Below are 20245 nucleotides of genomic sequence, written 5' to 3'. Positions count from 1 at the left end.
AAAATTCCTCTAAAAATCGCCAAAAAAATCCCAAAAAATCCCCCCCAAAAAAATCCCAAACTTCACTCCAAAATCCCGTAAAAATCGCCAAAAAATCTGCAAAAAATCGCCAAAAAATTGCAAAAATCGCCAAAAATCCCACAAAAAATCACAAAAAAATCCCAAAAAATCCCCCCCAAAATCCCCAAAAAATCCAAAAAAATCACCAAATTTTCTCAAAAATTCACTCCAAAATCCTGTAAAAATCGCCAAAAAATCTGCAAAAAATCCCCAAAAATCCCCAAAAAATCCCCAAAAATCCCCAAAACCTGCAGAAAAACCGCAAAAAAATCCCAAAAAAATCGCAAAAAAATCGCAAAAATTTCCCAAAATATTCCCCAAATTTCTCAAAAAATTCACTCAAAAATCCCCTAAAAATCGGCAAAATTCCTCTAAAAATCGCCAAAAAAATCTCAAAAAATCGCCAAAAAAATCTCAAAAAATAGCCAAAAAAATCACAAAAAATCACCAAAAAATCACCAAAATTTCTCCAAAAATTCACTCTAAAATCCCGTAAAAATCGCCAAAAATCTGCAAAAAAATCACAAAAAAATCTGCAAAAAATCGCCAAAAATCCCACAAAAAATCACAAAAAAAATCGAAAAAAATCCCAAAAAAGTCGCAAAAAAATCCCCAAAAAATCACAAAAAAATCCCAAAAAAACCCAAAAAAAAATCCCCCAAAAATCGCAAAAAACCCCCAAAAAATAAAAAAAAAATCCCCAAAAAATCCCCAAAATATCCCAAAAAAGTCCCCCCCAAAATCCCCCAAAAAATCCCAAAAAAATCACCAAATTTTCTCCAAAAATTCACTCCAAAATCTGCAAAAAATCGCCAAAAAATCTGCAAAAAATCGCCAAAAAATCTGCAAAAAATCGCCAGGACGTCCGTAAAAATCGCAAAAAAAATCCCAAAAAATTCCCCCAAAATCCCAAAAATATCCCCAAAAAATCCCCCAAAAATCGCAAAAAATCCCCAAAAAATCCCAAAAAAATCCCCAAAAAATCCCCAAAGAATCCCCCAAAAATCCCCAAAAAATCCCAAAACATCCCCAAAAAATCCCCAAAAAATCCCCAAAAAGTCCCCCCCAAAATCCCCCAAAAAATCCCAAAAAATCACCAAAATTTCTCCAAAAAGTCACTCCAAAATCCCGTAAAAATCGCCAAAACATCTGCAAAGTCGCCAAGACGTCCGTAAAAATCGCAAAAAACATCCCCAAAAAATCCCCAAAAAATCCCAAAAATATCCCCAAAAAATCCCCCAAAAATCGCAAAAAATCCCCAAAAAAACCCCAAAAAATCCCAAAAAAATCCCCAAAAAATCCCAAAAACGTCTGGAAAAATCGCAAAAAAATCGCCAAAAAACCCCAAAAAAACCCCAAAAAATCCCAAAAAATCCCCCCAAAATCCCCAAAAATGCCCCAAAAATCCCCCCAAAATCACCAAAAAAATCACCAAAAAATCACCAAATTTCGTCCAAAAACTCACTCCAAAATCCTGTAAAAATCGCAAAAAAATCGCAAAAAAATCCCCAAAAAATCCCCAAAATATCCCAAAAAAATTGCAAAAAGTCCCAAAAAATCCAAAAAAAATCCCCTAAAAATCCCCAAAATATTGCAAAAAAATCGCAAAAAAATCACAAAAACATCCAAAAAAATTACCAAATTTTCTCCAAAAATTCACTCCAAAATCCTGTAAAAAGCACCAAAAAATCCCCAAAAAAATCTCCAAAAAATCCCAAAAAATCCCCAAAAAATCGCAAAAAATCCCCAAAAAATCCCCAAAAAATCCCAAAAACGTCTGGAAAAATCGCAAAAAAATCGCCAAAAAATCCCCAAAAATCCCAAAAAATCCCAAAAAATTCCCCAAAAATCCCCCAAACACCTCAGAAAGCCCCGGAAAAAATCCCAAAAAATTACAATAATTCCAAATTTCCCAAATTGCCACTCACCCATGACCTGCAGCGTGGTGTGCTCGCTGAAGCTGTACTGGTTGTAGCCGCCCAGGTCGCCCCTGAAGTAGTAGCGGCCGCCGAGCTCGGCGCTCAGCGGGGGCCCGAGCTCCAGCGAGCAGTCGCGCAGCGCGGGCTCGCCCAGGAGGCGCGCGCGGCCCGCGAAGCTCTCGTGCACGGCGCCGGGCCGGGAGCGCGCCACCACGGGCGGGTAGTTCTTGGGGTAGGGGCTGCCGAAGTACCAGAGCCCCTGCACCGAGCCCGGCCGCAGCTCCTCGGGGAACGAGAAGCGGCACGGCACCGAGGCGCACGAGCCCGCCAGCCCCGCCACGGCCGGCGGCATCCAGGCGGCCCAGGAGGCGGCGAGAATCCCTGGGGAAAATGGGGGGAAATGGGGGAAATTATGGAAAATTGGGGTTTGGGGTGGAATATTGGGGGTTTGGGGCTGTATGTGGCTGGAAATGGCAGTTTTTGGGGAGGATTTCAAGGGGTTTAGGGGTTCCAAAGTGGCATCCACGCGGCCCAGGAGGCGGCGAGAATCCCTGGGGAAAATGGGGGGAAATGGGGCAAATTAGGGAAAATTGGAATATTGGGGGTTTGGGGTCGGTATGTGGTGAAAAATCGGAGATTTGGGGAGGATTTGGGGGTTCCAAAGTGGCATCCACGCGGCCCAGGAGGCGGCGAGAATCCCTGGGAAAAATGGGGGGAAATGGGGGAAATTAGGGAAAATTGGAATATTGGGGGGTTTGGGGTGGATTTGGTGGGGTTTGGGGTTGGTATGTGGTGATTTGAAATGGAGTGAAAAATTGAGTTTGGGGGGTTTAGGGGTTCAAAAGTGGCATCCAGGCGGCCCAGGAGGCGGCGAAAATCCCTGGGGAAAATGGGGGGAAATGGGGGAAATTAGGGAAAATTGGAATATTGGGGGTTTGGGGTGGATTTGGTGGGGTTTGGGGTCGGTATGTGGTGAGAAAATGGAGTTTTTGGGGGGTTTAGGGGTTCAAAAGTGGCATCCATGTGGCCCAGGAGGCGGCGAAAATCCCTGGAAAAAATGGGAAAAATGGGAAAATATGGGGAAAATTAGGAAAAAATGGAATATTGGGGGTTTGGGGTGGAATGATGGGGAATTGGGGTCGGTATGTGGCTGGAAATGGGAGTTTTGGGGGGGTTTTTGGAAGGTTTAGGAGTCCCGGAGGGGTTGGAGAGGATCCTCAGATTCCTGGGATTTGGGGAAAATTGGGAAAATGGGAAAAAATGGGGAAAAATAGGGAAAAAATGGGAAAAATGGGATTTGGGGTGAAACGATGAGGATTTGGGATGGATTTGGGGTCGTTGCGTGGCTGGAAATGGGAGGATTTGGGGGATTTGGGGGGGAGGATTTGGGGGGAGATTTGGGGGTGGGGGGGGAGGATTTGGGGGGATTTGGGGGGAGGATTTTGGGGGAGGATTTTGGGGAGGATTTTGGGGAGGATTTGGGGGATTTTGGGGAGGATTTGGGGGAATTTGGGGGATTTGGGGGATTGGGGGGATTTTGGGGAGGATTTGGGGAGGATTTGGGGGATTTTGGGGAGGATTTGGAGGATTTGGGGGGATTTGGGGAGGATTTGGGGGGGATTTGGGGGAGGATTTGGGGGATTTTGGGGGAGGGGGGATTTGGGGGGATTTGGGGGGAGGGGAGGATTTGGGGGATTTTGGGGGATTTGGGGGATTTGGGGAGGATTTGGGGAGGATTTTGGGGGATTTGGGGAGGAATTGGGGGATTTGGGGGGGGAGGATTTGGGGATTTTGGGGAGGATTTGGGGGGATTTTGGGGAGGATTTGGGGGATTTCGGGGAGGATTTGGGGGATTTTGGGGGTTTCAAAACGGCTCCGGGAAGTTGCAGAGAATCCTGAGAATTGGGGAAATTGGGGGGAAATTGGGGAAAATATGGGAAAAGGGAAAAAAGGGCCCAAAGTGGCGATTTTGGGGTGTTTGGGGGAATTTTTGGGGTGGGCTCTGGGGATTTGGGGCCGCAGCTCCTCGGGGGCCCCAAACCAGTATAAACCAGTATAAACCGGTATAAACCAGTATGGACCAGTGTAACCCAGTCCAAACCAGTCCAAACCAGTATAAACCAGTATAAACCAGTAAGGAAAAGCCCAAACCAGTATAAACCGGTACAAACCAGTAACCCCAACCCCAAACCAGTAACCCCAACCCCCAAACCAGTCCAAACCAGTAAGGAAAGGCCCAAACCAGTATAAACCAGTATAAACCAGTATAAACCAGTATAAACCAGTATAAACCAGTACCTGGCGGCAGCAGCAGCAGCAGCAGCAGTGGGGCGCGGCTCATGGTGGCACTGGGGACGGGGGGGGACAGCGGGGTCAGCCCAGTATGGACCAGTATGGACCAGTACGGACCAGTATGGACCAGTATGGACCAGTATGGACCAGTATGAACCAGTATGGACCAGTACGGACCAGTATGGACCAGTATGGACCAGTATGGACCAGTACGGACCAGTACGGACCAGTACGGACCAGTATGGACCAGTAAGGACGAGTATAAACCAGTATAAACCTGTATAAACCAGTATGGACCAGTGTAAACCAGTATGGATGAGTCCAAACCAGTCCAAACCAGTCCAAACCAGTATCCCCCAGTGCCCTCCCAGTGTCACCTCTACTGCCACCAGTACAAACCAGTACAAACCAGTATAAACCAATATAAACCAGTACTGTCCCAGTCCCTCCCAGTCCCCCCCAGTGTCCCCAGTCCCACTGTCCCCCATTGTCCCCAACTGTCCCCAACTGTCCCCAGCACCTTCCCAGTGCTCCCAGTCCCAGTGTCCCCAGCCCTGTCCCAGTGTCCCCAGTGTCCCCAGTGTCCCCAGTCCCTCCCAGTCCCCCCCAGTATCCCCAGTCCCAGTGTCCCCAGTGTCCCCAATTGTCCCCAACTGTCCCCAACTGTCCCCAGTACTCCCAGTCCCAGTGTCCCCCATTGTCCCCAATTGTCCCCAGTGTCCCCAATTGTCCCCAGTACCTTCCCAGTGCTCCCAGTCCCAGTGTCCCCAGCCCTGTCCCAGTGTCCCCCATTGTCCCCAACTGTCCCCAGTACCTTCCCAGCGCCCCCAGTCCCAATGTCCCCAGTGTCCCCAGTGCTCCCAGTGCTCCCAGTGCTCCCAGTATCCCCAGTCCCAGTGTCCCCAACTGTCCCCAATTGTCCCCAGTTGTCCCCAGCACCTTCCCAGTGCTCCCAGTCCCAGTGTCCCCAGTCCAGTCCCAGTGTCCCCCATTGTCCCCAGTGTCCCCAGTCCCTCCCATTCCCCCCCAGTATCCCCAGTCCCAGTGTCCCCAATTGTCCCCAACTGTTCCCAGTGTCCCCAGTGTCCCCAGTCCCTCCCAGTCCCTCCCAGTCGCCCCCAGTATCCCCAATCTCATTGTCCCCAACTGTCCCCAATTGTCCCCAACTGTCCCCAGTTGTCCCCAGTGTCCCCAGTACCTTCCCAGTGCTCCCAGTGCTCCCAGTGCTCCCAGCGCTCCCAGTGTCCCCAGTCCAGTCCCAGTGTCCCCCATTGTCCCCAACTGTCCCCAGTACCTTCCCAGCGCCCCCAGTCCCAATGTCCCCAGTGTCCCCAGTGCTCCCAGTATCCCCAGTTCCAGTGTCCCCAGTTGTCCCCAGTTGTCCCCAATTGTCCCCAGCACCTTCCCAGTGCTCCCAGTGCTCCCAGTCCCAGTGTCCCCAGTCCAGTCCCAGTGTCCCCAACTGTCCCCAACTGTCCCCAACTGTCCCCAATTGTCCCCAGTACCTTCCCAGCACTCCCAGTGCTCCCAGTGCTCCCAGTCCCAGTGTCTCCAGTCCAGTCCCAGTGTCCCCAGTATCCCCAGTCCCAGTGTCCCCAGTTGTCCCCAACTGTCCCCAGTGTCCGCAGTACCTTCCCAGCGCCCCCAGTCCCAATGTCCCCAGTGTCCCCAGTGCTCCCAGTGCTCCCAGTGCTCCCAGTATCCCCAGTCCCAGTGTCCCCAACTGTCCCCAATTGTCCCCAGTTGTCCCCAGTACCTTCCCAGTGCTCCCAGTCCCAGTGTCCCCAGCCCTGTTCCAGTGTCCCCAGTGCTCCCAGTCCCTCCCAGTCCCCTCCAGTATCCCCAGTCCCAGTGTCCCCATCTGTCCCCAGTCCCTCCCAGTCCCTCCCAGTCCCTCCCAGTCCCCCCAGTATCCCCAGTGCAGTCCCAGTGTCCCCAACTGTCCCCAACTGTCCCCAGTACCTTCCCAGTGCTCCCAGTGCTCCCAGTCCCAGTGTCCCCAGTCCAGTCCCAGTGTCCCCAACTGTCCCCAACTGTCCCCAACTGTCCCCAAACTGTCCCCCCACCATTGTCCCCAATTGTCCCCAGCACCTTCCCAGTGCTCCCAGTGCTCCCAGCCCCCGCTCCCAGTGTCCCCAGTCCAGTCCCAGTGTCCCCAACTGTCCCCAACTGTCCCCAATTGTCCCCAGTGTCCCCAGTACCTTCCCAGCGCTCCCAGTGCTCCCAGTCCCAGTGCTCCCAGTGTCCCCAGCCCTGTCCCAGTGTCCCCAGTGTCCCCAGTTGTCCCCAGTCCCTCCCAGTCCCCCCCCCCCCCGGTGTCACTGTCCCCCATTGTCCCCATTGTCCCCGCCGGTCCCAGGCGGTGCCGGGCACGGGGTCCCCTCCCCATGCCCCCCCCGCCCCCGCGGCCCACGCGCGAATTCCCCCGCGCCACCCCGCCCGCGCCCCGCCCCCGCCCCCCCACCAAAAAAAAAAAAAGCGACGAAAAAATGGGGCAAAAAACGGCAAAAAACGGCAAAAAATGATAAAAAACGACAAAAAACGACCAAAAAATGACAAAAAAATGACAAAAAAAAAGACAAAAAAATGACAAAAAAATGACAAAAAAAATGACAAAAAAAAAGACAAAAAAAAGACAAAAAAATGACAAAAAAATGACAAAAAAAATGACAAGAAAGGGACAAAGGGACCCAGTGTGACACCCCCGGGGGGGGGAGGGGCGGCGCAGGGAGGGGGGGCGGGGAGTGGGGGGGCCCGAGGGGGGTTGGGGGGGAATCCCCGAAATTTGGGGGGAAACCCTCGAAATTTGGGGGTTTTAAGGAGAATTTTTGGGGATTTTTGGGGATTTTTTGGGGTTTTTAAGGACAATTTTTTGGGGGGTTTTAAGGAGATTTTGGGGATTTTTTGGGGTTTTTAAGGAGAATTTTTGGGGATTTTTGGGGGTTTTTAAGGAGAATTTTTGGGGGGGTTTAAAGGAGAATTTTTGGGGGGGTTTAAAGGAGATTTTTGGGGATTTTTTGGGGTTTTTAATGAGAATTTTGGGGGGTTTTAAAGGAGATTTTGGGGATTTTTTGGGGTTTTTAAGGAGAATTTTTTTGGGGGGTTTAAGGAGATTTTGGGGATTTTTGGGGTTTTTAAGGAGAATTTTTTGGGGGGGTTTAAGGAGATTTTTGGGGATTTTTTTGGTTTTAAAGGAGAATTTTTTGGGGGGTTTTAAAGGAGAATTTTTGGGGATTTTTGGGGTGTTTAAGGAGAATTTTTGGGGCGTTTTTAAGGAGTTTTTTGGGGTTTTAAAAGGAGTTTTTTGAGGAAAATCCAGGAAATTTGGGGGGGTTCCGGGAAATTTTGGGGTCCCCGGAATTATGGGGGGGGGTCCCAAGGGAGGTTCCGGGGGAAAATCTCGTAATTTTGGGGAATTTTGAGGAGTTTTTTGGGATTTTAAGGAATTTTTAGGAGTTTTTAAGGAGATTTTTGGGGTTCCGGGAGGTTTTTTGGGGGAGGGGAATTCGGGAATTTTTGGGGCTTCCGGGAAATTTTGGGTGTCCTGGGAATTTCGGGGGGTCCCGAGGGGGTTTTGGGGGAAATCCCGGAATTTTGGGGAATTTTAAGGAGTTTTTTGGGGTTTTAAGGAATTTTTAGGAGTTTTTAAGGAGTTTTTTGGGGTCCCGAGGGGAGTTTTGGGGGAAATCCCCGAATTTTGGGGAATTTTAAGGAGTTTTTTGGGGTTTTAAGGAATTTTTAAAGGAATTTTTAAAGGGATTTTTTGGGGTTTTTAAAGAGTTTTTTTGGGGGGAAAATCGCGAATTTTTGGGCGAGGTTTTTTGGGGGGGGGGTCCCGAAGTGGGGAGGGGGTCCCAACCCGATGACGTCACCGCCCACCCTGGGTGGGGTCCCGACCCCAAATTTGGGGGTGGGGGAGGGGAGGGGTCCCCGCTCACCTCCCCAAATCCCGGGGGGGTCCCGAAGCTCCGGGGGGGCCCAAATTCGGGGCCCAGAGTGGGGGAGGGGCGGAGGCCCCGCCAATAAATGGGGGGAGGGGGAGGGGCCGGACCCGCCCATCCCCCCCCCCGTGACATCGATTTTCTCCTCCTTTTTCCCTTTTTTACCCTTTTTTTCCTGGCTTTTTCCCCTTTTTCACCCATTTCCCCCTTTTTATCTAAGTTTCCCAATTTTTCCGCAATTGCCCCCCCATTTTTTCCTCATTTTTTTCCCATTTTTCCTCATTTTTTCCCATTTTTCCTAATTTTTTCCCATTTTCCTCAATTTTTTCCCATTTTTTCCTCATTTTTTCCCATTTTTCCTCATTTTTTCCCATTTTCCATTTTTTCCCATTTTTCCTCATTTTTCCCATTTTTCCTCATTTTTTCCCATTTTTCCTAATTTTTTCCCATTTTTCCTCATTTTTTCCCATTTTCCTCAATTTTCTCCCATTTTTTCCTCATTTTTTTTTCCTCATTTTTTCCCATTTTTCCTAATTTTTTCCCATTTTTCCTCATTTTTTCCCATTTTTCCTCATTTTTTCCCATTTTCCTCAATTTTCTCCCATTTTTTCCTCATTTTTTCCCATTTTCCTCAAATTTCCCCCCAATTTTTTCCTCATTTTTCCCCCCAATTTTTCCTCATTTTTTTCCCATTTTTCCTCAAATTTCCCCCCATTTTTCCTCATTTTCCCCATTTTTCCTCAATTTTCCCCCCAATTTTTCCTCATTTTTTCCCATTTTCCCTCAATTTCCCCCCCAATTTTTTCCTCATTTTTCCCCCCATTTTTCCTCATTTTTTCCCATTTTTCCTCAAATTTCCTCCATTTTTTCCTCATTTCTCCCATTTTTTCCTCATTTTTTCCCATTTTCCCCCAATTTTCCCCCATTTTTCCTCATTTTTTCCCATTTTTTCTCAATTTTCTCCCCATTTTTTTCCATTTCCAAATTCCCCCATTCCCTCCCAATTTCTATTTCATTTTCCCCGATTTTCCCACATTTGTTCCCAATCTTTTTCCCAGTTTCCCCCCTTTTCCCCCAATTTCTATTCTGCTTTCCCTGATTTTCCCCAGTTTCTCCTCATTTTTCTCCCTTCCCCCCATTTTCCCCCAGTTTTTCCCAATTTTCCCCAAATTTTCCCCAGTTTTCCCCATTTCCCCCTTTTTCCTCCTCTTCCACAATTTTTCCCAATGTTCCCCATTTTCCCTCATTTATTCCCAAATTTTTCTCCAATTTTCCCTCAATCCCCCCCAAATATTCCCCAATTTTCCCCCAATTTTCTCCCAATTTCCCCCAAATTTTCCCCCAATTTTCTCCCAATTTCCCTCAAAATTTTCCCCAATTTCCCCCCAATTTTTCCCAAATTTCTCCCTCAATTTTTCCCCCAAATATTCCCCATTTCCCCCCCATTTTTCCTCAATTTACCCCGTTTTTCCCAATTTCTCCCCAATTTTCCCCCAATTTTTCCCCAATTTTCCCAATTTATTCTAAATTTTCCCTAATTTTCCCTAATTTTCCCCGAAGTTTCCCCAATTTTTCCCATTTTTTTCTCAATTTTCCCCGAAATTTCCCCGATTTTCCCCTTTTTTTTTGCCATTTTTCCCCCAATTCCCGCCCATATCCGTATAAGGCAATGGGCGTGGCCCCAGCCGGAAGTAGGCGTGCCCAGGTGCGCCGGCCCCGCCCCCGGCGGCCCCGCCCACACCTGGCCGATCCAAGATGGCGGCGGCGCTGGGCGCGCTGCTGGCGCTGCTCGGTGGGCGAGGGGCGATTAATTAACGCGCTAATTAACCCCAATTAGCGGGACGGGGGCTCACTGAGGGGCTGGGGCGCTAATTAGGGGGGCTTAATTAACGGCGGCCGGGGTAATTAAGGGGATGGGGGATAATTAGGGGGGGTAATTAAGGGTTTCCGGGGTAATTAAGGGGGGATCCGGGGTAATTAACATGCTAATTAACCCCAATTGGCGGGACAGGGGCTTATTGAGGGGCTGGGGGTAATTAGGGGGGGGTAAGGGAAGGGGAAAAAAAAGCTAATTAACCCCAATGGCGGGGGCTGGGGTGGGGTTAATGGGGGTAATTAAGGGGGTCTGGGGTAATTAAAGGGGTAATTAAGGGGGTCTGGGGTAATTAAGGGGCTGGGAGTTAATTAAGGGGTAAATTAATGGGGTCTGGGGTAATTAGGGGGTTAATTAAGAGGGCAATTAAGGGGGTCCGGGGTAATTAACAGAGGGTCTGGGGTAATTAAGGGGCTGAGGGTTAATTAGAGGGGCAATTAAGAGGTGGGGGGGTAATTAAGAGGGGTGGGGTTAATTAGAGGGTTAATCAGGGGTGGGGGGGTAATTAGGGGTAATTAAGGGGCGGGGGGAGCGTCTTGAGGCCGGTGGGGGATGGGCCCAGGTGGGCACAGGTGACGCTGCGGCGCCACACCTGGCGCAGGTGGCACCGGCGGGCGCCGGCCCTCGCGTCACCTGGGGGGGGTGACACCGACACCTGTGTCACCTGTGGGGGTGACACCCACACCTGTGTCACCTGTGTGGGGGTGTCACACCTGTGTCACCTGGGGGGTGACACCAACACCTGTGTCACCTGGGGGTGTCACACCTGTGTCACCTGTGGGGTGTCACACCTGTGTCACCTGTGGGGTGTCACACCTGTGTCACCTGTGTGTGTCACACCTGTGTCACCTGGGGGTGACACTGACACCTGTGTCACCTGGGGGGTGACACCGACACCTGTGTCACCTGTGTGTGTGTCACACCTGTGTCACCTGGGGGTGTCACACCTGTGTCACCTGGGGGTGTCACACCTGTGTCACCTGTGGGGGTGTCACACCTGTGTCACCTGGGGGGTGACACCAACACCTGTGTCACCTGGGGGGTGTCACACCTGTGTCACCTGGGGGGTGACACTGACACCTGTGTCACCTGTGGGGGTGACACACCTGTGTCACCTGTATGGTTGTCACACCTGTGTCACCTGGGGGGTGACACTGACACCTGTGTCACCTGGGGGGTGACACCGACACCTGTGTCACCTGTGGGATGTCACACCTGTGTCACCTGGGGGTGTCACATCCACCTGTGCTCACCTGTGGGGGGCTGACACCTGTACACCTGTGGACTGTCCTTTGTCTCACCTGTGTGTGTGTCACACCTGTGTCACGTGTATGTGTGTCACACCTGTCTCACCTGTGGGGGTGACACTGACACCTGTCTCACCTGTCCCAGGTGTCACTGTCTGAGTGTCCCTTGTGTCACCTGTATGTGTGTCACACCTGTCTCACCTGTATGGGTGACACTGACTCCTGTCTCACCTGTATGGGTGACACTGTCTGATTGTCCTTTGTCTCACCTGTATGGGTGACACCTGTCTCACCTGTCCAGGTGTCACGTACCCTGTGTCTCACCTGTCCGGTGACAACCCTATGTCTCACCTGTCCCAGGTGTCACTGACTGTTCCTTGTCTCACCTGTCCCAGGTGTGCCCCCTCCAGGTGTGCCCCTCCAGGTGTGCTCCCTGCAGGTGTCACCGTGTAACCCTGTCTCTGTCCCTTGTCTCACCTGTGCAGGTGTCACTCACTGTCTCTCCTGCCTCACCTGTGCAGGTGCGCTCCCTGCAGGTGTCACCGTGTAACCCTGTTTCTCCTGTCTCACCTGCCCAGGTGTGCCCCTCCAGGTGTCACTGTCTGACTGTCTCTGTCCCTTTGTCTCACCTGTCCCAGGTGTGACGTCCCTTGTCTCACCTGTCCCAGGTGTTCATCTCCCTGCAGGTGTCACCGTGTAACCCTGTCTCTCCTGTCTCACCTGCCCAGGTGTGCCCCTACAGGTGTCACTGTCTGACTGTCTCTGTCCCTTTGTCTCACCTGTCCCAGGTGTCACTGACTGTCCCTTTGTCTCACCTGTCCCAGGTGTGCCCCTCCAGGTGCGCTCCCTCCAGGTGTCACTGTCTGATTGTCTCTATCCCTTTGTCTCCCCTGTCCCAGGTGTGCCCCTCCAGGTGCGCTCCCTGCAGGTGTCACCGTGTAACCCTGTCTCTGTCCCTTGTCTCACCTGTGCAGGTGTCACTCACTGTCTCTCCTGCCTCACCTGTGCAGGTGTGCTCCCTGCAGGTGTCACTGTCTGACTGTCTCTGTCCCTTTGTCTCACCTGTCCCAGGTGTTCCCCTCCAGGTGCGCTCCCTGCAGGTGTCACCGTGTAACCCTGTTTCTCCTGTCTCACCTGTCCCAGGTGTGCTCCCTGCAGGTGTCACTGTCTGACTGTCTCTGTCCCTTTGTCTCACCTGTCCCAGGTGTCACTGACTGTCCTTGTCTCACCTGTCCCAGGTGTGCCCCTCCAGGTGTCACAATCTGCAGGTGTACTCTGTAACCTTGTCTCTCCTGTCTCACCTGTCCCAGGTGTGCTCCCTGCAGGTGTCACTGTCTGATTGTCTCTATCCCTTTGTCTCACCTGTCCCAGGTGTCACTGACTGTCCCTTTGTCTCCCCTGTCCCAGGTGTGCCCCTCCAGGTGCGCTCCCTGCAGGTGTCACTGTCTGACTGTCTCTGTCCCTTTGTCTCACCTGGTGTGCCCCTCCAGGTGTCACTGTCTGATTGTCTCTGTCCCTTTGTCTCACCTGTCCCAGGTGTGCTCCCTCCAGGTGTCACTGTCTGATTGTCTCTATCCCTTTGTCTCACCTGTCCCAGGTGTGCCCCTCCAGGTGTCACAATCTGATTGTCTCTGTCCCTTTGTCTCACCTGTCCCAGGTGTCACTGACTGTCCCTTTGTCTCACCTGTCCCAGGTGTGCCCCTCCAGGTGCGCTCCCTGCAGGTGTCACCGTGTAACCCTGTTTCTCCTGTCTCACCTGTCCCAGGTGTGCCCCTCCAGGTGTCACTGTCTGATTGTCTCTATCCCTTTGTCTCACCTGTCCAGGTGTGCCCCTCCAGGTGCGCTCCCTGCAGGTGTCCGTACCTAAGCCCCGCACCGTGGCTCTGCTCTTCCAGCCGGTGCTGCTGCGCTGCCAGTTCCAGGTGAGCTCACCCGGCGGCCCCGCCCCCATCGTCACCTGGAAGTACAAATCCTTCTGCCCGGACACCTGGGCGGCCTCACCTGGCGGCGCCGGCGCCACCTGGGACTCACCTGGCGAGGCCGCGGGGGCGTGTCCCGACTCCGCCCGCACCGTGCGCAGCGTGGCCACCAAGCAGGGCGAGCAGGTGACCCTGGGCGACTTCTACCTGGGCAGGGCCGTCACCATCCGCGGAGGTGAGCGCACACCTGGGCACACCTGGGCACACCTGGGGGGCACAAAAATGGGGAAAATGGAGAAAATTGGGGAAAATCGATGGAAATTTGGGGGTTTGGGCACACCTGGGGCACACCTGGGCTCACCTGGGACACACCTGGGGGCAGTTATAACACACCTGGGCACACCTGGGCACAGCTGGGGGCAGTCATAACACACCTGGGCACACCTGGGGGGCACACCTGGGACACACCTGTTATAACACCTGGGTACACCTGGGCACACCTGGGACACACCTGGGGGCGGTGGCACACCTGGGCACACCTGGGGCACACCTGGGACACACCTGGGCACACCTGGGACACACCTGGGGCACAAAAATGGGGAAAATGGAAAAATTGGGGGAAAATCGATGGAAATTTGGGGGTTTGGGCACACCTGGGCACACCTGGGCACACCTGGGCACAACTGGGGGCTCACCTGGGGGTACACCTGGACACACCTGTTAACAGTTATATCACACCTGGGTACACCTGGAGGGGGGGCACACCTGGGCACACCTGGGGGTACCTGGGACACACCTGGGGCACACCTGGGGCACACCTGGGCACACCTGGGCACACCTGGGGGCAGTTATGGCACACCTGGGCACACCTGGGGCACACCTGGGCACACCTGGGGCACACCTGGGCACACCTGAGGGCAGTTATAACACACCTGGGGCACACCTGGGGGTACCTGGGACACACCTGGGACACACCTGGGGGCAGTTATAACACACCTGGGCACACCTGGGGGCACACCTTGGCACACCTGGTCTCACCTGGGACGCACCTGGGGGCAGTTATAACACAACTGGGCACACCTGGGGGTACCTGAGGCACGCCTGGGCACACCTGGAGGGGCGGGGACACACCTGGGCACACCTGGGCACACCTGGGGCAGTTATAACACACCTGGGCACACCTGGGCACACCTGGGACACACCTGGGGGCAGTTATAACACACCTGGGCACACCTGGGGGCAGTTATAACACACCTGAGCACAGCTGGGCACACCTGGGGGTACCTGGGACACACCTGGGACACACCTGGGCACACCTGGGCACACCTGGGACACACCTGGGGGCAGTTATAACACACCTGGGCACACCTGGGACACACCTGAGGGCAGTTATAACACACCTGGGCACAGCTGGGCACAGCTGGGCACACACCTGTCCCCTGTCACCTGGCAGGTGCGGAGCTGAGCCTGGGCCCCGCAGCCTGGGGCGACAGCGGCCTCTACCTGTGCACGGTGACCTCGACCAGCGACCTGCAGGGCAACAACGAGGCCGTGGCCGAGCTGGTGGTGCTGGGTGAGACTGGGAGGCACTGGGAGGGACTGGGAGGGACTGGGAGGGGATTGGGGGTTACTGGTTTGTACTGGGATGGACTGGGATTGGATTGGGGGTTACTGGTTTATACTGGGATTGAACTCGGAGAGACTGGGAGGGGATTGGGGGTTACTGGTTTGTACTGGGATTGAACTGGGATGGGATTTGGGGTTACTGGTTTATACTGGGAGGGACTGGGATTGAACTGGGAGGGAACTGATTTATACTGGGAGGGAACTGGGAGGGGATTGAGGGTCACTGGTTTGTACTGGGAGGGACTGGGATTGGATTGGGGGTTACTGGTTTATACTGGGATTGAACTCGGAGAGACTGGGAGGGGATTTGGGGTTACTGGTTTGTACTGGGAGGGACTGGGATTGAACTGGGAGGGGATTTGGGGTCACTGGTTTGTACTGGGAGGGACTGGGAGGGGATTTGGGGTTACTGGTTTGTACTGGGAGGGACTGGGATTGAACTGGGAGGGACTGGGTTATACTGGTTTATACTGGGAGGGAATTGGGAATGGACTGGTTTATACTGGGAGGGACTGGGAGGGACTGGGAAAGGGTTAAAGGGGAGTTTGGGGTTACTGGTTTGTACTGGGAGGGACTGGTTCGGGCATTCCTGGTTTATCCCGGTTTGGGGGTTGGGGTTACTGGTTTATACTGGTTTATACTGGTTTATACTGGTTTGCGGGTTACTGGTTTATACTGGTTTGGGATTTGGGGGTCACTGGTTTGTACTGGTTTGTACTGGTTTGGGGGTTACTGGTTTATACTGGGAGGGAACTGGGAAAGGGTCAAAGGTGAATTTGGGAGTTACTGGTTTATACTGGTTTGGGGTCACTGGTTTGTACTGGTTTGGGGTCACTGGTTTGGGGTTTGGGGGTCACTGGTTTGTACTGGTTTATACTGGTTTGGGGTTTGGGGGTCACTGGTTGCGGGCCCCTGGGCACACCTGGGTCCCCTGGGCACACCTGGGATACACCGGGCACACCTGGGGGCACCTGGGGGCACCTGGGATACACCTGGGGGCACCTGGGCACACCTGGGTACACCTGGGATACACCTGGGGCACACCTGGGATACACCTGGGCACACCTGGGGGCACCTGGGGGCACCTGGGCACACCTGGGGGACCTGAGATACACCTGGGGGCACCTGCGGCACACCTGGGCACACCTGGGCACACCTGAGATACACCTGGGCACGCCTGGGGGCACCTGGGGGCACCTGGGGACACCTGGGGCACCTGGGCACACCTGGGGGCACCTGGGGGCACCTGGGCACACCTGGGGGCACCTGAGATACACCTGGGGGCACCTGAGGTACACCTGGGCACACCTGGGGGCACCTGGGCACACCTGGGCACACCTGGGGGCACCTGGGATACACCTGGGGGCACCTGGGGGCACCTGAGATACACCTGGGGGCACCTGGGCACACTGGGGGCACCTGAGAGGGATAGAAACACACCTGGGCACACCCGAGGTACACCTGGGGGCACACCTGGGCACACCTGGGGGCACCTGGGTGCACCTGAGCTACACCTGGGCACACCCAAAACCACACCTGGGCACACCTGGGGGCACCTAAAATACACCTGGGGCACACCTGAGACACACCTGGGCACACCTGAGACACACCTGGGCACACCTGAGATGCACCTGGGCACACCTGGGCACACTGGGGGCACCTGAGAGTGATAGAAACACACCTGGGGCACACCTGGGCACACCTGGGGCACACCTGAGACACACCTGGGGCACACCTGGGCACACCTGGGGACACCTGGGGGCGCCTGGGGGCATCTTGGGCCAGGTGGTGTTGGGATATTTTGGGATGAATTTTGGATTTTTTGGGCGGTAAATTTGGGGTAAATTTGGGGTAAATGTGGAATATTTTGGGGGCATTTTTGGGATGTTTTCGGGACAATTTGGGGGGGATATTTTTGGGATATTTTGGGGTAAATTTGGGATATGTTTGGGATGCTTTTGGGGATAATTTGGGGACGTTTTTGGGATACTTTTTGGATATTTTGGGATAAATTTGGAGGGTGTTTGGGGGATATTTTAGGGGTAATTTCAGGTGCATTTGGGGGACAATTTATGCTAATTTATGCTAATCATGGCATTTTAACCTTTTACCAACTGGCTGCTTGTGCCACAGGTGGCAGGGCTGGGATTTTGGGGGTAATTTATGCTAATTTATGCTAATCCATCCTCTCCAGACAGGCTGCTTGTGATGCTGGGGGCGGGCCTGGGATAACTTTGGGATAATTCTCCTAACTTATGCTAATTTATGCTAATTTAGGTAGAAATTCAGGATACGTTTGGGATCATTTTTTTGGGATATTTTGGGATAAATTTGGGATAACTTTTGGGATAAATTTGGGATAATTTTTGGGGGATGTTTTGGGATATTTTAGGGGCAATTTCAGGGACATTTGGGGAATAACTCATGCTAATTTATGCTAATTTGGGACATTTTAACCCTTTCCAGACTGGCTGTTTGTGGTGCTGGGGGCGGGGCTGGGATAACTTTGGGATAAGTTTGGGATATTTTGGGACGTTTACTGACAATTTATGCTAATGAACACTAACTTATTGTAATGTATGCTAATTTATGCAAGTCTCCCCTTCCAGGCTGGCTGTTCGTGGGGCGGGGCTGGGATAACTTTGGGATATTTTGGGATATCTTTGGGACATTTTGGGATATTTCAGGGTGTTCCATGATAATTCACGCTTATTTATGCTAATGTATGCTAATTTATGCAAGTCTCCCCTTCCAGACTGGTTGTTCGTGGGGCGGGGCTGGGATAATTTGGGATATTTTGGGATATTTTGGGATAACTTTGGGACATTTTGGGCTGTCCTATGACCATTTATGATGGCTTATGCAAATGTATGCTAATTTATGCAAATGCTCCCGTTGCAGACTGGCTGTTCGTGGTGCTGGTGTTGCTGGGGGCGGGGCTGCTGGCGCTGGGGGCGGGGCTGTGCTGGTGCCAGTGCTGCCCCCACACCTGCTGCTGTTACCTGCGCTGCCCCTGCTGCCCCCAGAGCTGCTGCTGCCCCGAGGCCCGTGAGTCACCTGGGGGCACCTGGGGGCACCTGGGCACAGCCAAAATACACCTGGGCACACCTGGGATACACCTGGGGGCACCTGGGCACACCTGGGCACAGCCAAAATACACCTGGGGGCACCTGGGCACAGCCAAAATACACCTGGGCACACCTGAGATACACCTGGGCACACCTGGGCACACCTGGGATACACCTGGGATACACCTGGGCACACCTGGGATACACCTGGGATACACCTGGGACACACCTGAGATACACCTGGGCACACCTGGGGATACACCTGGGCACACCTGGGCACACCTGGGCACACCTGGGCACAGCCAAGATACACCTGGGCACACCTGGGCACAGCCCAAATACACCTGGGGGCACCTGGGCACACCTGGGGGCACCTGGGATACACCTGGGACACACCTGGGATACACCTGGGCACACCTGGGGGCACCTGGGGGCACCTGAGACACACCTGGGCACAGCCAAAGCACACCTGGGCACACCCGGGCACACCCGGGCACACCTGGGGGCACCTGAGATACACCTGGGCACACCTGGGGTGCACCTGGGGGCATCTGGGCACACCTGGGGGTGGGTTTGGCACACCTGGGCACACCTGGGCACACCCGGGCACACCTGGGGTGTACCTGGGGGATTCTGGGCACACCTGGGGGCACCTGGGGGTGGGTTTGGCACACCCGGGCACACCTGGGCACACCTGGGCACACCTGGGCACACCCGGGCACACCTGGGCGGTTGTTCCCCTCTCACCCGTTCCTCTCCCCTCCTCCCCAGTTTACCTGGCCGGCAAAGCGGCGACGTCGGGCGGAGCCTTCGGCCCCCCCCCCACCCCCGCGCTGCCCCTGCAGCTCCTCGGTGAGTGGGGGAGGGGCTCGGGTGACCCCGGGTGACCCCGGGTGACCCCGGGTGACCCCAGGTGAGGTCTCACCTGGCCCCTCCCCCCCCAGGCAGCTCCCAGAGCTCCCAGGTGCCGCTGCTGAGGGACAGCGAGAGCGGCGCAGGTGAGACGGGTGATTGACAGCTGTCAGTCATGGGGCTGGGGGGGTTGGGGGAACTGGTTTGTACTGGATTGTACTGGTTTATACTGGTTTGGACTGGATTGTACTGGTTTATACTGGTTTGGACTGGTTTGGACTGGGTTATACTGGTTTGTACTGGTTTGTACTGGGAGGGACTGGTTTGTACTGGTTTGTATTGATTTATGTGGGTTTATGCTGGTTTGTACTGGTTTATACTGGTCCATACTGGTCCATACTGGTTTATACTGGTTTGTGCTGGGCTGGACTGGTTTATACTGGCCCAGACTGGTTTATACCGGTTTTTATTGATTTATAGGTGTCTATACTGGTCCATACTGGTCCATACTGGTTTATATTGGTTTATACTGGTTTTTATTGATTTATGTGGGTCTACACTGGTTTATACTGGGTTGAACTGTTTTGGACTGGTCCGTACTGGTCCGTACTGGTCCATACTGGTCCATACTGGTCCATACTGGTCCATACTGGTCCGTACTGGTCCGTACTGGACCGTACTGGTCCATACTGGTCCATACTGGTCCGCGGTGGTCCATACTGGTCCGTACTGGTCCATACTGGTCTGTACTGGTCCGTACTGGTTTATACTGGTCCATACTGGTCCATACTGGTCCGTACTGGTCTATACTGGTCCGTACTGGTCCATACTGGTCCGTACTGGTCCGTACTGGTCCATACTGGTCCGTACTGGTCTATACTGGTCCATACTGGTCCGTACTGGTCCATACTGGTCCATACTGGTCCGTACTGGTCCGTACTGGTTTATACTGGTCCATACTGGTCCATACTGGTCCGTACTGGTCCATACTGGTCCATACTGGTCCATACTGGTCCGTACTGGTCTATACTGGTCCGTACTGGTGTCTCCCCCCTCAGGTCCCCCCCCCAGGGCCCTGCGGTACCTGGAGGAGCAGCTGCTGCACACCTGGGGAGGGGGCGGGGCCAGGGAGTGGCCGCCAGGTGAGGGGGGGAGGGGCTGGGGGATTTTGGGGGGGATTTTGGGGGATTTTGGGGGGATTTTGGGGGGATTTTGGGGATTTTGGGGGGATTTTGGGGGGATTTTTGGGGGGGGATATGGGGGGGATTTTGGGGGGGGAGTTTTGGGGGGTCCTGGAGGGGGGGGAATTCGGCGGGTCCCAAGTGGGATTTGGGGGATTTTTTTGGGGGGATTTTGGGTGGAAATTTGGGGGATCCTGGGGGGAATTTAGGAGGATTTGGGGGGGGGAATTTTGGGGGGAATTTTGGGGAGATTTTGGGGGCCCCTCG

At 53.5% G+C, this 20245-nt stretch overlaps 1 protein-coding gene across 1 annotated transcript; it reads left to right on the top strand.

Moving 5' to 3' along the window:
• Positions 1 to 9912: 9912 nt before the first annotated feature.
• On the top strand, positions 9913 to 18960 carry LOC115916153 (lipolysis-stimulated lipoprotein receptor-like). Its single transcript, XM_030969846.1, has 6 exons — positions 9913 to 10004; positions 13157 to 13486; positions 14705 to 14824; positions 17779 to 17925; positions 18717 to 18797; positions 18890 to 18960. Exons 1-6 carry the CDS (start codon positions 9968 to 9970, stop codon positions 18958 to 18960), a joined length of 786 nt encoding a protein of 261 aa, XP_030825706.1. The 5' UTR covers positions 9913 to 9967.
• The last annotated feature ends 1285 nt before the right edge of the window (positions 18961 to 20245 follow it).

This window comes from Camarhynchus parvulus, unplaced genomic scaffold (assembly GCF_901933205.1).
Source record: "Camarhynchus parvulus unplaced genomic scaffold, STF_HiC, whole genome shotgun sequence".
Lineage (NCBI taxonomy): Eukaryota > Metazoa > Chordata > Aves > Passeriformes > Thraupidae > Camarhynchus > Camarhynchus parvulus.
The sequence above is the reverse complement of the archived record's forward strand: the minus strand, read 5'-3'. Positions and strand labels throughout refer to the sequence as shown.

What these genes read in the sequence shown, in the direction of transcription:
- LOC115916153 (XM_030969846.1), top strand. Translation starts at nt 9,968, where the DNA reads ATGGCGGCGGCGCTGGGCGCGCTGCTGGCGCTGCTCG. An exon ending in CGCGCTGCTGGCGCTGCTCG is followed by an intron (nt 10,005 to 13,156) that starts GTGGGCGAGGGG and finishes TCACCTGTCCAG; the next exon opens with GTGTGCCCCTCCAGGTGCGC. An exon ending in CTGCTGCTGCCCCGAGGCCC is followed by an intron (nt 17,926 to 18,716) that starts GTGAGTCACCTG and finishes CCTCCTCCCCAG; the next exon opens with TTTACCTGGCCGGCAAAGCG.